Source organism: Oncorhynchus clarkii, chromosome 16 (assembly GCF_045791955.1).
Source record: "Oncorhynchus clarkii lewisi isolate Uvic-CL-2024 chromosome 16, UVic_Ocla_1.0, whole genome shotgun sequence".
Classification (NCBI taxonomy): Eukaryota; Metazoa; Chordata; class Actinopteri; order Salmoniformes; family Salmonidae; genus Oncorhynchus; species Oncorhynchus clarkii.
Genome location: NC_092162.1, coordinates 10,954,660 through 10,970,047, shown reverse-complemented (window position 1 = coordinate 10,970,047; position 15,388 = coordinate 10,954,660). Strand labels below are relative to the sequence as shown.

The 15,388-nt window shown below is 46.5% G+C and overlaps 2 protein-coding genes across 2 annotated transcripts; one reads left to right on the top strand and one right to left on the bottom strand.

Moving 5' to 3' along the window:
* The first annotated feature begins 4,393 nt into the window (after positions 1-4,393).
* On the top strand, positions 4,394-8,825 carry LOC139367445 (chymotrypsin-like elastase family member 2A). The gene is made up of 6 exons (XM_071105653.1): positions 4,394-4,548; positions 4,931-5,040; positions 6,731-6,825; positions 7,104-7,384; positions 7,559-7,722; positions 8,313-8,825. Exons 1-6 carry the CDS (start codon positions 4,419-4,421, stop codon positions 8,490-8,492), a joined length of 960 nt encoding a protein of 319 aa, XP_070961754.1. The 5' UTR covers positions 4,394-4,418; the 3' UTR covers positions 8,493-8,825.
* A 203-nt stretch (positions 8,826-9,028) lies between these two features.
* LOC139367942 (translocase of inner mitochondrial membrane 23 homolog a (yeast)) lies at positions 9,029-12,664 on the bottom strand. The gene is made up of 7 exons (XM_071106345.1): positions 12,252-12,664; positions 12,058-12,116; positions 11,841-11,934; positions 11,597-11,681; positions 11,218-11,276; positions 10,982-11,092; positions 9,029-10,863 (listed from the first exon to the last, which is right to left on the bottom strand). Exons 1-7 carry the CDS (start codon positions 12,346-12,348, stop codon positions 10,748-10,750), a joined length of 621 nt encoding a protein of 206 aa, XP_070962446.1. The 5' UTR covers positions 12,349-12,664; the 3' UTR covers positions 9,029-10,747.
* Between the last annotated feature and the right edge of the window lie 2,724 nt (positions 12,665-15,388).

The window sequence follows — 15,388 nt, the reverse complement described above, 5'->3', positions numbered from 1 at the left end:
GGTGGTGGTACAGGAGGAGGAGAGGAGGAGGAGTAGAGAGAGGGATCACAGCAAGAGGAGGAGTAGTATGAAACAGGTGCAGTGGGATGAAGATGGACTGACCTGGGATGTTTACGGAGCCTCCCTGGACCCAGAGGTGCTCAGCTCAGCCTTACAGGTGTGTGTGGGTGTGTGTGTGTGTGTGTGTGTGTGTGTGTGTGTGTGTGTTAACCCTGTGTGGTTTCCATCCCTACAGATGTATGTGTGTGTGTGTAGCTTGACTATTCAGGTGATGGTTTCTATATGTTAAAAATGTTTCTCTAATCTTATTGTGTCTTCCAGAAACACCTACAACTCCTGACCAGGACAGACAGCACAAACACAGAAACCACTTCCAAGACCAAACCCAAGTCAAGGGTTAAGATCATGTCTAAGACCAAGAACCCTCCCATGGAAACCACTACCACGTCAACCCCTGTTATGACAACCAAGCTCAAGACCGCTTCCATGGAAACCGCTACCACGTCAACCCCTGTCACTAACAAAAGAAAGGCCAGTTTCATGGCAACTTCCCCAATGGCAACCCTTGTCACACCCTTATCGATTAATAGCATGGCGACTGCTGCTATAGAGACTGAGACTGACACTAAAGGAGAGGAAGACAGAGAGGGAGATAGAAAGCAAGGAGCGGTAGAGAGAAGGAGATGTACAGAGAGAAGCAGAGGGAGAAAGAAAGGGAGAGAGAGAAGGAGAGGTAAAGAGAGGAGAGGAGGAGGGAGAAGGTAGAGAGGAGGAGGGGACACCGGTGCTGTCTCGTAAGTCGTCGTCCCGTGAGAGTGGGCGGCGCAGAAAGAAGAGTGGAGGAGTGATCAGGTCACTAAAGCGATGCATTCGCTCCTCAAACCCCAATGACTAACACTGGAAGCACACCCAGAAGGTGGACATTCTCCTATTATAAGACTAACCGATGACTGCATAGGACTAACACAGGGGGTTGGTGGGGTTCAGTCTGAAAGGGAAAAGAGCCATCGTATAGCCCCAACACTGGAGTCCATCTGTATTGCCCTAACACTGGACTACATCTGTAAATACCTAACACTGGAGTCCATCTGTAAATACCTAACACTGGACTACATCTGTAAATACCTAACACTGGAGTCCATCTGTAAATACCTAACACTGGAGTCCATCTGTATTGCCCTAACACTGGACTACATCTGTATTGCCCTAACACTGGACTACATCTGTAAATACCTAACACTGGAGTCCATCTGTATTGCCCTAACACTGGAGTCCATCTGTATTGCCCTAACACTGGACTACATCTGTAAATAACTAACACTGGAGTCCATCTGTAAATATCTAACACTGGAGTCCATCTGTATTGCCCTAACACTGGAGTCCATCTGTAAATACCTAACACTGGAGTCCATCTGTATTGCCCTAACACTGGAGTCCATCTGTATTGCCCTAACACTGGAGTCCATCTGTATTGGCCTAACACTGGAGTCCATCTGTAAATACCTAACACTGGAGTCCATCTGTATTGCCCTAACACTGGACTACATCTGTAAATACCTAACACTGGAGTCCATCTGTAAATACCTAACACTGGAGTCCATCTGTAAATACCTAACACTGGAGTCCATCTGTAAATACCTAACACTGGAGTCCATCTGTATTGCCCTAACACTGGACTACATCTGTAAATACCTAACACTGGAGTCCATCTGTAAATACCTAACACTGGAGTCCATCTGTATTGCCCTAACACTGGAGTCCATCTGTATTGCCCTAACACTGGACTAAATACCTAACACTGGAGTCCATCTGTAAATACCTAACACTGGAGTCCATCTGTATTGCCCTAACACTGGAGTCCATCTGTATTGCCCTAACACTGGACTACATCTGTAAATACCTAACACTGGAGTCCATCTGTATTGCCCTAACACTGGACTACATCTGTAAATACCTAACACTGGAGTCCATCTGTATTGCCCTAACACTGGACTACATCTGTAAATACCTAACACTGGAGTCCATCTGTATTGCCCTAACACTGGACTACATCTGTAAATACCTAACACTGGAGTCCATCTGTAAATACCTAACACTGGAGTCCATCTGTAAATACCTAACACTGGAGTCCATCTGTAAATACCTAACACTGGAGTCCATCTGTATTGCCCTAACACTGGAGTCCATCTGTATTGGCCTAACACTGGAGTCCATCTGTATTGGCCTAACACTGGAGTCCATCTGTAAATACCTAACACTGGAGTCCATCTGTAAATACCTAACACTGGAGTCCATCTGTATTGCCCTAACACTGGACTACATCTGTAAATACCTAACACTGGAGTCCATCTGTATTGCCCTAACACTGGAGTCCATCTGTAAATACCTAACACTGGAGTCCATCTGTAAATACCTAACACTGGACTACATCTGTATTGCCCTAACACTGGACTACATCTGTATTGCCCTAACACTGGACTACATCTGTAAATACCTAACACTGGAGTCCATCTGTAAATACCTAACACTGGAGTCCATCTGTATTGCCCTAACACTGGAGTCCATCTGTATTGCCCTAAAACTGGAGTCCATCTGTATTGCCCTAACACTGGAGTCCATCTGTATTGCCCTAACACTGGAGTCCATCTGTATTGCCCTAACACTGGAGTCCATCTGTATTGCCCTAACATTGGAGTCCATCTGTATAAACCTGGACTCCGTACTGATGTAGTGTAGTTTTTAGCTACTTAATATTTTTGTTGTTACCTCAAACAAAATGTATTTCTGTTGGTATTCAAATGCATCTGCCAGTAGGTAAAACAAGTTTAGGCTTTTTAATAGAAGATATACTACTTGGGTTCAGGGCTGCAATAACAGGTCCAGGATTCATTGTTTTGTTATTGATCAGTTACTGCCTAACTGCAGAGTATTACAATACGTGTGGGAATGTGAATGTATGGATGCTATGGTTGATTGTAAAGAATCTCCAATGGAAGAAAAAAACTGTCATGTATTAAATAATCTGGTCAAAACAACTATTGTCACTTTCATATGTATACTCTATGTATTCTCTATGTATTCTCTGCACTATACGTATACAGCACACTCCCTCACCCTCTCAAAATAAACACACAGGCACTCACAGACCGTGTGTAAACTTGGTGAACCATGGTGGTGTGAGTGAGTCTATACTATATATGTTCAGTTCATTCAGGCCCTGTGTAGTGCCACTGTTCAGATGAGCAGGCACATTCCCTGTCTTTCACCGTAGTGAAGGCCTGAAAACTCACCTCGCTAGCTGCTTCTACTGTTGTCATATCTCACTGTTCACGAACAAACACGGTAGTTGTATGTATCATGTAGAGTAACAAAGCTCTCGCTCTCTCTCTTTTTACATCATGCCCCCTGTGGGATGAAAGTGGTACAGTCTTTGGCCTAGTTGCAGGCCAAACTTATATAGGATGACTTCATCCATCCACAGCCCTAGGGAGGTTTGGATGACTTTAATGTAACGTATTTCCAATAAAGTGGTTTTGTATTTTATTGGATAGGTTACAGAGGTTAACTGGTGCCGATTTATAGTTAAGTAAATGTTTAGATAAGTAAAAGTAAGCCTTGTGAGGGAGATTATTTAAGCAATAAGGCCCGGGGAGATGTAGTGCATGGACAATATACCACGGCTAAAGGCTGTTCTTAGGCACGATGCAACGCGGAGTTATAAACTGGTTACCAACGTAATGAAAGCAGTAAAAATAAGTGTTTTGTCATACCCATGGTATACGGTCTAATATACCATTTCTGTCAGCCAATCAGCATTCAGGGCTCAAACCTCCCAGTTTATAATTACAAGTAATGGGGTATAATAGCTTGTAGGCATGAATGGGTAGAGTGATGATCTGATCAATTGTGTGTGTGTTTATGGGGGTAGGGGGTGGGGTTTGGAGGGGGTACAGGTAAGGTCATCTAGAGATCACCGGGTCACGTGACACAGGATCAGGGGGTGGGCTGATGGGGGAGTGATATGCGTCATGGGGTGAGTGGCGAGTACAGCTGTGTTTGACCTACATGTTTGTCCTATGTCTGCGGCCAAGGGAGCGTGTTGTGCCTGTGTGTATGTATTCATGCATGCGCATGTATGAATGTGTGTGTGTGTGCGTGAATGTGTGTGTGTGTGTTGAAAGTGCTGATGGGCCTCCCAGAAGCCCCTGGTTGCAGGAGAACAATCCAACGCTGGGGCTTTGTGGTCCTTTTTGTCCTTGGGGTAAGGGGTGTGTGTGTGTGTGTGTGTGTGTGTGTGTGTGTGTGTGTGTGTGTGTGTGTGCATATTAGTTTTGAGTGTGTGTATGTGTATATGACTGAGTTTGTCCAGTGCTGTATAAATAGTGAGCTGTGGGCACGAGGCAGTGATTCTGCTGGAGATGGTTGATGTTCCAGGACCTCCGCTCCTATCTCTGCTGCTGCTGTTGAGTGTGTCGGCTCTGCCTGCCGGCGCATACACTCTGACCCCCGGCAGACTGCCCCAGGCCCAGCACAAAGTCCTGCAACTAGGTGAGCCAGAAACACACAGTCATCTTAACAGCGACTACACCTCGCTCTCGTTTATTCAGTGTGATCTCAACCCTTTCTACTTGGGCCAATAACTAAAACGAAGTCAAACATTAAAAAATATATATAATTCTAATTGTTCTGACCTGTGATAGTCACAAAGGCTGTTTACACAAGCAGCCCAATTATGGGCAAAAGAGCCGATCTGATTGGTCAATAGACCAATTAATGGGAAAAGTATCAGAATTGGGGTGCCTGTGTAAACGCAGCCATAGTCTCTGATCTCTTATATTCTTAAACTGGCCCACAGACTTTGATGTGGCTGATCTAGGATCAGTATTAGTCTGACTGTACTGACAGTTCATGTGTATTTTATCTCCTATAGACTGGCCTAAGGACTGTGGCATGGCACACTACAAACCCAACATGGCTGAACGGATCGTCTCTGGCAACGAGGCCAGACCTCACTCCTGGCCATGGCAGGTCTCCCTACAGGTAATCAATCAACAAATCAACCAATAAATATACTTCTACCTGCTAACTTCAGGAAATCTTACTTAGGGACTAAGTGAAAATTTTACTTGAAAGTAACTAATTTCCAAATAATGTTGTTGACTAGTCCTATACTCCTATGTGGCCAAAGCAGAAATTAGAGAAAAAACCCCACCTCAAACTTCCATCTCAAACCAACGTTTCAAAAATGCTAGCTATTTCCTCTTAGAAACCAGGTAATTTGGCTCCTGGATGCTGATTGGCTTAAAGCTGTGGATTCCCCCACACGACGCAACATGGAGTGCCTGGATACAGCCCTTAGCCGTGGTATATTGGCCATATACCACAAACCCCTGAGGTGTGTTATTGCTATTAAAAACTTTTTACCAACCTAATTAGAGCAGTAAAAATAAATGTTTTGTCATACCCGTGCTATACGTTTTGATATACCACAGCTGTCAGCTAATCAGCGTTCAGGGCTCGAACCACCCAGTTTATACCACCCAGTTTACATAAACTGTGTATTTTGATCCCTGAATGCTGATAGGCTGACAGCCTTGGTATATCAGACCGTATACCACAGGTATGACAAAACATTTATTTGTACTGCCCTAATTACACTGGTAACCAGTTTATAATAGCAATAAGGCACCTTGGGGGTTTGTAGTATATGGCCAATATACCACGGCTAAGGGCTGTATCCAGGCACTCCCCATTGCATCGTGACTAAGAACACACCCACTTGGATCTTATTGCTTAAATATACCACGGGTATAATGCAAAAAGACTTGTTTACTGTTATATTTATGCTGGTAAATGGTTTATAAAAGCAATAAGGAAGCACACCTCCTCGGGCCTTGCTTAGATAGAGCATGATGTCATGTTGGCTCATTGGCTGAGCTGACCAATCAGCGGCCTACTCGCATGAATATTTTTAATGACTGGTATACGCCCACACCATTCTGTCGTCGGGGTACGCCCACACCATTCTGTCGTCGGGGTACGCCCACACCATTCTGTCGTCGGGGTACGCCCAAATCATTCTGTCGTCGGGGTACGCCCAAATCATTCTGTCGTCGGGGTACGCCCACACCATTCTGTCGTCGGGGTACGCCCACACCATTCTGTCGTCGGGGTACGCCCAAATCATTCTGTCGTCAGGGTACGCCCAAATCATTCTGTCGTCGGGGTACGCCCAAATCATTCTGTCGTCGGGGTACGCCCACACCATTCTGTCGTCGGGGTACGCCCAAATCATTCTGTCGTCGGGGTACGCCCAAATCATTCTGTCGTCGGGGTACGCCCAAATCATTCTGTCGTCGGGGTACGCCCAAATCATTCTGTCGTCGGGGTACGCCCACACCATTCTGTTGTTGGGGTACGCCCACACCATTCTGTTGTTGGGGTACGCCCACACCATTCTGTTGTTGGGGTACGCCCACACCATTCTGTTGTTGGGGTATGCACACACCATTCTGTTGTTGGGGTATGCACACACCATTCTGTTGTTGGGGTATGCACACACCATTCCAACACGGAAAGGCTGCTTTTAAAAAATACTTAATTGCCATTTTTTTGGAAGGAAGATTATTTCACTCATATTGTAATTAAATCCAGGTCATATTTCATAGAAATCTGGAAACACTGAACAGGAAGGTCTTGCTTGTGGGTTAATGGTACCTGTGTGTCTCAGGTTCGTCCCAGAGGCAGTAAGCACTACATCCACGTCTGTGGCGGAACACTCATCCACAAGAACTGGGTCCTCACCGCTGCCCACTGCTTCCAGAAGTAAGACCAGTTAGACAGTACAGACACACACCGACTCCCTAAGTAAGATTAGCCATTTCAATAATGTTGTGTGCTACCACTCATGAACCTGAGCTAGAAATAACCCCTAGGAGTGCTCTAGTCTCTAACCCCTACACTAAAACTCAGTTAAGACGAGAGTCAAAACACCTTGAGAAAACGTCAACGATTAGTAGACTACTAGATTACCTGTGTGGATTGTGACAGTTTCAGTCTGAACCCTGTGTGAACTCAGTTACCCACCATGCTGTGTGTCTCAGGGGTAAAGCCGAGGATGCTGGGAGTTGGAGGATCGTCCTGGGGAAGCATCGGCTGAAACGTTCGGAGACGCCCGAGAGGACTATCCCGGTGAAGAGGATCTACCGTCACGAGCACTTCCGTTACCCCACGCACAGCGAGCTGGACTATGACATCGCCCTGGTCAAGGCTGCCACCGACATCGTGCCCAACAACCACATACGCTACGCATGCCTGCCGCGCAAACAGATCAACCTAAAGCCTGGACAATACTGCTGGGTGACCGGTTGGGGAGACACCCGGGGTAAGGTGGAATGAGAGGGGGAGGCACTCGGGGTAAGGTGGAATGAGAAGGGGAGGCACAAGGGTGGAGGTGGGAGGCTGGAGGGAGACGATAACCACTTATGTGAGAACTAAGAGTAGTAACGAGAATGTTACTCAAAGGTAATCCTGTGGTGTTTCCCTGTCTGTGTATCAGGTGGGAAGGAGAACGTGTCTCTGGCTGAGGCTCTGAACCAGGCCCGTCTGCCTATCATCGACTTCAAGACCTGCCGTCAGAAGAAGTTCTGGGGAGACCGCGTCAGGGACTCCATGATCTGTGCCGGCTTCAGAGACACAGAAGGACCACCTGCTGCCTGCCAGGTAGAAAGGGAAGGAGGAGAGAGCAAGAGGGAGATGGGGATAGAGAGGGAGGGTGGGAGGAGAGAGCAAGAGGGAGATGGGGACAGAGGGAGGAGAGAGCAAGAGGGAGATGGGGACAGAGAGGGAGGGTGGGAGGAGAGAGCAAGAGGGAGATGGGGACAGAGGGAGGAGGGAGCAAGAGGGAGATGGGGACAGAGAGGGAGGGTAGGAGGAGGGAGCAAGAGGGAGATGGGGACAGAGAGGGAGGGTAGGAGGAGGGAGCAAGAGGGAGATGGGGACAGAGAGGGAGGGTAGGAGGAGGGAGCAAGAGGGAGATGGAGACAGAGAGGGAGGGTAGGAGGAGGGAGCAAGAGGGAGATGGGGACAGAGAGGGAGGGTGGGAGGAGGGAGCAATAGGGAGATGGGGATAGAGAGGGAGGGTAGGAGGAGGGAGCAAGAGGGAGATGGGGACAGAGAGGGAGGGTGGGAGGAGGGAGCAAGAGACAGAGGGAGGGAAGGAAAGACCCAAAAGGGAGGAAGAAATACATACTTGTACTTTGTATTAACATCGGAATGTGATCTAACAATGTCCCTACCCCCTCTCCTCTCAGGGTGACTCAGGGGGTCCTCTGCTGTGCCAGCTGGGGCGTGACAGGTGGGAGGTGCACGGTGTGGTGAGCTTCGGCCCCATTGGCTGCACCGTGGAGAACAAGCCCAGCGTGTTCACCCGCACCGCCAACTACATCCCCTGGATCGAGGCTACCCGCATCAGAGACTTCTTCCTGCACTAGACCACACTCACACATAACCTTACAACCCCTCTGCACCCATCAAACTATAGCATTGTTTTTTGGGGAGAGATACCATATTGCAGTTTGTTTCGTAATCACACTGATGTCAATGATTCAGTGTTGTTCCATGTCCATAACCTATCAATTTTGTCTCGAGCATTCTGTCCTGCTAAATGTAACATTCAGAATCATGTTATCCCATTTTAAATGGTGCATATTTGCAATTTGTATGGCACTTATGACACCTTGACCACCACCCTGTCCCCAACCACTGCTCCACTTCCTGGTTGTACTCTTTCCTGACTACATTTCCCGCCATGCACCCAATAAAATGTGCAGAAAAAGCAGAACATTGTGAAGCTCTTCTTTCTGATGTAGAACACTGTGGTTATTAGTTTAGCTTACTGACCGATAGTGTGGCTGAGTTTGTGGCAGGTGAATTCAAACCCAGTCAGACAGAATGGCATATCCCTCCCCTACAGGCTTTCACCATGTAAACAGCATGAGCACAACTGACAAAGAGCCAGGGCAACACATTCGCATTTCCAATGTTTGTTGTATTGTTCTTACAGTGGGATTAACAGGCAAGGCGACACAGATAATACACACTTCCAGTACTGTTTGGAGGCAACTTATTAAACAGGCCAGCATCAAGCACAACTAACAGGAAAATAGCACTCACTATGAATAGCTGCATTAGAACAGTACTGATTGTAAGGCCTTGGCAGGGTGTGTGTTGGGAAAGTTTCTCATTGCTCTTTAGTTTGAAGAGTCTTGTGATTTGTATCTGAAGGACGACAACCAACATCAAGAGACAGGACTACATTCATGGTTTCCAGCAGCTTTCTGATCAGGTCTAAGACCAGTGTGGCAGAGGTGGTTCAATGAACCATGCTTAGATGGTGATTAACCTTGCCTGAGAAGACTTGCTTTAGCTCTCTGTACTAACCACCAGGCTTTACAATAGGGAGCTAATAGTCATTACATCTTAAAGGGCTAATTCCACCGCTTTTCAACCTCCTATCCATCATCAAAACAATGTCTACATATGTGAAAACAGTGTTTCTAGGATCTGTGGTTTCAAAGAACGTCCTAAAAAAGCAGACATCACAGGGTAAGATTAAAACCTACAGGTTTCTAGTCCAAGGCAGGCTATGTTCCTGCTCCCCAAGTCACTGCAAATCTGTGTTTGAAAATCACTTTTGATGTTATCAGGTAGAACTTTTTAAACTTCACATTTCTTTTCTACAAAACGTAGAAATGCGCCGTTTTCACAAAACGTTGACACGTATTGTGTTGGAGAAAATGAAAATTAGCTTGAAAAGTGGAGGAGTTGCCCTTTAAATACCCGGTCGGTAACACCAGCAGAGGTCTTCAAATACATCCATCATTCCTTCGCCCCTCCTCGAAGTAATCACTGATCGGACATTTAATTTTTTATATTTATCCTTTATTTAACCAGGTAAGTCCGTTAAGAACAAGTTTTTATTTGCAATGATGGCCTACCCCCGGGCCAATCCTGGACGACGCTGGGCCAATTGTGCACCGCCCTATGGGACTCCCAATCCCGGCCAGATGTGATACAGCCTAGATTCAAACCAGGGACTGTAGTGACGCCTCTTGCACTGAGATGCAGTACCTTAGACCGCTGCACCACTCGGGAGGGCGTGACTGTATAGGTGTAAACAGATTTGCATTGTTTCCATCGCTCCAGTCATGTCAGATCAGTGACTACTTCACAGGGAGGGAGGAGGCATGTAAAAAGTATTACAACAGGGCCCCAGTCTCCCTCTGCTTAGTAAATACTCTTAACATGTCTCTCTCTCTCTCTTCCCGGCTACTAGACGCAGCATTCAATAATATAACAAAAGATACATTTCTAAAATCAGTTCCCAATACAATAACACATGAACCCCTTGGAAATAGCTTTTCAGATCTATGGGGGGTGAGAGGGGAGGTACCCCAAAGGGACTGGGCTGTCACCGGGTGGGCGGGGCAGCAGGGGAAGTTGTGACAGAGAGACAGAGGGGTGTTTCTCAGAGGTCATTTTGTCCATGGTTTACCGACACCTCAGTCCTTCTTCCAATATCCCAGAACCCCTTATAAAAAAAAAAATGTTAAAAAAAATTGGGAAGTGAACAGGGGGCTGTTGATATGTGTGGGAGGGGTTTGACTACTGGCACACTATTCCCTGAGGATCTGGAGGGAGGGAAGAGGGTGCCATTTTGGATGAAACCAAACAGACAGGGACGTGTTCAGTAGAGACTTGAAGAGGAGCCGCCTCTGATATGGTCCCAGTTGCTGTAGAGAGCATAGGCACCGGACAAGGCTAACCCCACCAGACCACCACGCGCCACTCCCTTCAGCCCTCCTGAAACACAACACACAATAAGATGAGTGAGACAGACCATGGTGTTTACACGGCTCTATATCAGCACACAAGACACACGAACGTAGACTAATCACAGACAGGGCACACACACACCTACCTGTGGATTTGAAGAGCATGCCTGTGAGTGTCCCAGCAGCCACAGTGTTGATATCATCCTCTGCTCCTCTAGCCTTCTCTATGGCAACGCCAAATACACTGTACAACAATGCTGCACACACACACACACACACACAATGGTTAATACAACAATACTAAGGACAGAAGACCCTGACACCTGGATAGCATGGTGATGAAGAAGAGATGAGGAGGAGAGAGGAAGATGTGAGTGCTCACCAACAGAGCCCAGTGTGTTGGCCCACGATGCACCTTGTCTGGTCACCATGTTGAGAATCCTGCGGTCAAGGTCAATCAGAGAGCAGTATATAGAGCACCATTTTATTATTTTACCTTTATTTAACTAGGCAAGAACAAATTCTTATTTTCAATGACGGCCTAGGAACAGTGGGTTAACTGTCTGTTCAGGGGCAGAACAAAAGATTTGTACCTTGTCAGCTCAGGAATTTGAACTTTCGGTTACTAGTCCAACACTCTAACCACAAGGCTACCCTGCCGCCACCATACGATATAGCATTTCTATTAGCATGACTAAGACCCGCCTCCAACGTGATAACACTAAAGTCACATACTACTGGAGGAACATAGTGGTGCTTACTGGACGTTGCGAGGTTTAGTCCAGCCCATTTCTCTTGTATCCTTCAACCCCATCCTCAGACCATTCACTGTCCCAAACGCAGCTCCTAGAGACGGAGAGAATCAGATACGAGCCGAACCAGCAGACAACATAACTTAATCTGGGAGAGGGAGGTGAAAGGGACAGAGAGGGGAGTGAAAGGGACCGAAAGAAGAGATGAAAGAGGGAGAGACAGAGAAACGGGGGGAGGGAGTATGCATCTCACCTGTGATGCAGCAGCCCCCAATGGTGAAAAAGGCCAGTTCAAACCTCCCCCTGGTTTTGCTGGCCCCGGTGGGCAGAATGAACTCATCTGTGTCCTGGAACAAACACAGGTTAACATCTGTGATCTTAGTCTACATGTCATTGGGAATGTCACAATTCAATTCTACATTTATTGATTGAGGTCAAATGTATGCTACTAGCTAACTAGAATATCTTACCTGTACGAGGTAGCGGGGGTCGACATTGAGATAAGGTGACAGGGGGCTCATTCCGGTCACTGTGTAGAAAATTGGACAATTCAACAGTTGCATGTTCAACATAAACCTTAACCAACTCTGTGATGTCAACTTGTCTAGCTAACACTAGTTAGCATGCTAGCTAGGTACATGCATAAATTGGTAAGAGCACTTACATGGGACACCGGCGAGTTCTGTGTTGGAGTATTCGCTTCCGCCAAAGAGACTCCCGAAGCCACCTTTCCCTCCCGATCCGGGGGCATTGTTGTCCATATCTGGGGAAGATCTGGAGACTCACCCGGCAAATGCTTCGGACTGGAGATGCTGGTTGGGTGAGCTAGCTAGCTAGCCTAGCAGACCAAACGGTGTGATGCAAGCCGAGGGACCGACAGTTCTCGTTGGAAAAGCTATATAGCGATATTTCCTGGTATCTACAACGCAGTAATATGTTTACGTTTCAATAGGTTTGTACACTGTCTTGCTGTAAGTAGTCAGGTATTGAACTGATCAGCTTTTTGTAATGGATGGTTGGGTTCGCCTTTTCATCATGTTTCTCTGACCTCCACGCTCTGCCGTAAAGCGACCAAACAGGTGATTACGTAAAAAAAAAAGTAAACACAGCATTGAGGTCAATAACTAAACGTAAAACGGGTGAAATAAAGCAATGATTGCATTTGATACGGGGCTATAAACATATCGAAATACATTTGAGATGACTGAAATGACAAAAGCCATACATTCAGATGTAAATGAAGCGTAAAAGGTCCGATAATTTTTGCGACAGTTCATGACATCACAGGGTCAGTTAAAGTACTAATATATTGCGCTAGATGGAAGCAAAGTAACATTAGATCGCTCAACGCCAGTTCGTCTGTAACCGAAAGACCAGACCCCAAAGATTATAATAACTAACTCCTTTCATCTTCCCTTTAATTCCCATGTCATCTGTGACCAGAATATGGAGACCGCCAGTACTCTCTTTGATTAGACTTTAGTGTGTGTTAAGTCTTTGTTCCCTCTAAATCTGTTTTGCTTTGCATAGACACACCCACACACACAAATGTTTTGGCTTGCGCCCTCCTTAGTGTGCCTACACAGTCCAGCCATCTGTTGTGGGTCAGAGAGATACTGAATACAGTTATTGTGATAAAAAAAAACACACCCACAAATAACAACTGTCTTATTTAGATGCAGCCACTGTAGCTGCCTTGTGTTATTGTGTATTCAGCCCAGTCCAAGTGGAGCGATGAAGATTGTCATTGTTGCTGTGTGTGTGTGTGTGTGTGTGTGTGTGTGTGTGTGTGTGTGTGTGTGTGTGTGTGTGTGTGTGTGTGTGTGTGTGTTCAAGCTGCCTGGCACAGTCTGAGTAACTGTTGTCTCCGTATGGGAGATATGTGAACCCGCTGGCCTCATACAATACCCTATTCAGTCTCACTCACTCACACACACACACACACGCACGCACGCACGCACACACACACACACACGCACACACACACACACACACACACACTGGCCAAGAGGCTAGCTCATCCTCAGCCAATCACCAGGAGGGAGGAGGGGGCACAGCCCATAAAATGGTGTATGTGAGAAAAATAGCTGTGATGTCATCTTTAATCTTCTTCTTCTTCTCTCTCCCACATGCACACTTGTTACTAGATCTCTCTCTCTCAATCTTTGCTATCTCCACCCTCTCTCTTTTTTCTCTCAGCTGAACTAAAGCTGAACTAAACCAGTACAGAAAAAGGGGCCTCAACAGGACCCTTGTGTGTGTGCTTGTTGTCACAGAGACAAGAAGAGAACATTGTGGCTCTTTAAACAGGCTCAGTGCAGTGTGTTTTACCATTTTATTTGATATAGCCTTTTTTTATCCAGGTTAGTCTCATTGATATCAAATCTATTTTTCAAGTGAGACCTGGTCCAAACAAGACAGAGGGGGCATGTTTCAGACAAATATCAGGCATAGACACACAATTAACAACATTTATACGTTACAACTACAGAAACATTCAAATGTCGTAGATAAAAATCAACCATATGTACCACCGCATAAAGTCCTAATAACAATCACATTCCTCAGTAACATGTGAGTCAAGCAAACTTTTAAACTCCAAGGAATCAAGATTCTGGTGTTTCAAGCTGTGGTCTGGTAGTAGGTGCCAGGCACATTGTTTTGTGTCAAGAGCTGCAACACTGCTACGCTTCTGGATTTTTCACGCTTCAACAGTTTCTTATGTGTAGTGTCACCCACCCAAAGGACATCAAGCCAACTTGACAACTGTGGGAAGATTTGGAGTCAACATGGGCCAGTATCCCTGTGGAACGCTTTCCACACCTTGTAGATTCCATGCCCTGACGAATTGAGGCTGTTCTGAGAGCAAAAGTGTGGGGGTGGGGGTGGGGGGTGGGGGGGGGGGGTGCAACCCAATGTCAGGAAGGTGTTCTTAATGTTTGTATATTCAGTGTAGATCATAGTATACCAAATATTTAAGCCTATGTGGAGTCAAAGAAGACCAGCCAACAGCACTATAGAGATCACAGTGATGTGTGAGACGCATTTGGTTGGTGGCAATCTTAAAGGCTGCATGCTACACAGAATCAAGTGTCTTCAGGGTAGAACTTGAGGTTTGCATGTAAATGACATCCCTGTAGTCCAACACAGACAGGAATGAATACCGTATCAGCACTTTTCTGGCTCCAAAGAAAAACAAGCCTTATGAAAGGTAACAAAAACCTATTCTCAACATGAGCTTCTTCTTTTTTTTTACCACTTTCTCTCCCCATTTTCGTGATATCCAATTGGTAGTTACAGTCTTGTGTCATCGCTGCAACTCCCCTATGGACTCGGGAAAGGCGAAGGTCCAGAACCATGTGTCCTCCGAAACACGACCCTGCCAAGCCGCACTGCTTCTTGACACTGCTCGCTTAAGCCGGGAAGCCAGCCGCACCAATGTGTTGGAGGAAACACCGTCCAGCTGGCGACCCAGGTCAGCTTACAGGCTCCCGGTCCTCCACAAGGAGTCGCTAGAGCGTGATGGGACAAGGAAATCCTGGCCAGCCAAACACTCCCCTAACCCGGACGACGCTGGGCCAATTGTGTGCACAGCCTGGGATCGAACCAGGGTCTGTAGTGACGCCTTAGACCGCCACGCCACTCGGGAGGCCCAACTTGAGCTTCTTTACCAGCTTCTCAACATGATTAGTGAAGCTCAGCTTCTCATTCACTCAAAACTCCCAGATATTGGTGCGTTTTGACTTGCTATATGGAATTTCCTTTCAAAGTAGCAATGACATGGTTATCCGAGTGTTGGAA

What these genes read in the sequence shown, in the direction of transcription:
- LOC139367942 (XM_071106345.1), bottom strand. Translation starts at nt 12,348, where the DNA reads ATGGACAACAATGCCCCCGGATCGGGAGGGAAAGGTGGCTTCGGGAGT. An exon ending in AGAACTCGCCGGTGTCCCAT is followed by an intron (nt 12,117 to 12,251) that starts GTAAGTGCTCTT and finishes TTTTCTACACAG; the next exon opens with TGACCGGAATGAGCCCCCTG. An exon ending in CAACACACTGGGCTCTGTTG is followed by an intron (nt 11,093 to 11,217) that starts GTGAGCACTCAC and finishes GTGTGTGTGCAG; the next exon opens with CATTGTTGTACAGTGTATTT.
- LOC139367445 (XM_071105653.1), top strand. Translation starts at nt 4,419, where the DNA reads ATGGTTGATGTTCCAGGACCTCCGCTCCTATCTCTGCTGCTGCTGTTG. An exon ending in CATGGCAGGTCTCCCTACAG is followed by an intron (nt 5,041 to 6,730) that starts GTAATCAATCAA and finishes TGTGTGTCTCAG; the next exon opens with GTTCGTCCCAGAGGCAGTAA. An exon ending in GCTGCCCACTGCTTCCAGAA is followed by an intron (nt 6,826 to 7,103) that starts GTAAGACCAGTT and finishes TGTGTGTCTCAG; the next exon opens with GGGTAAAGCCGAGGATGCTG.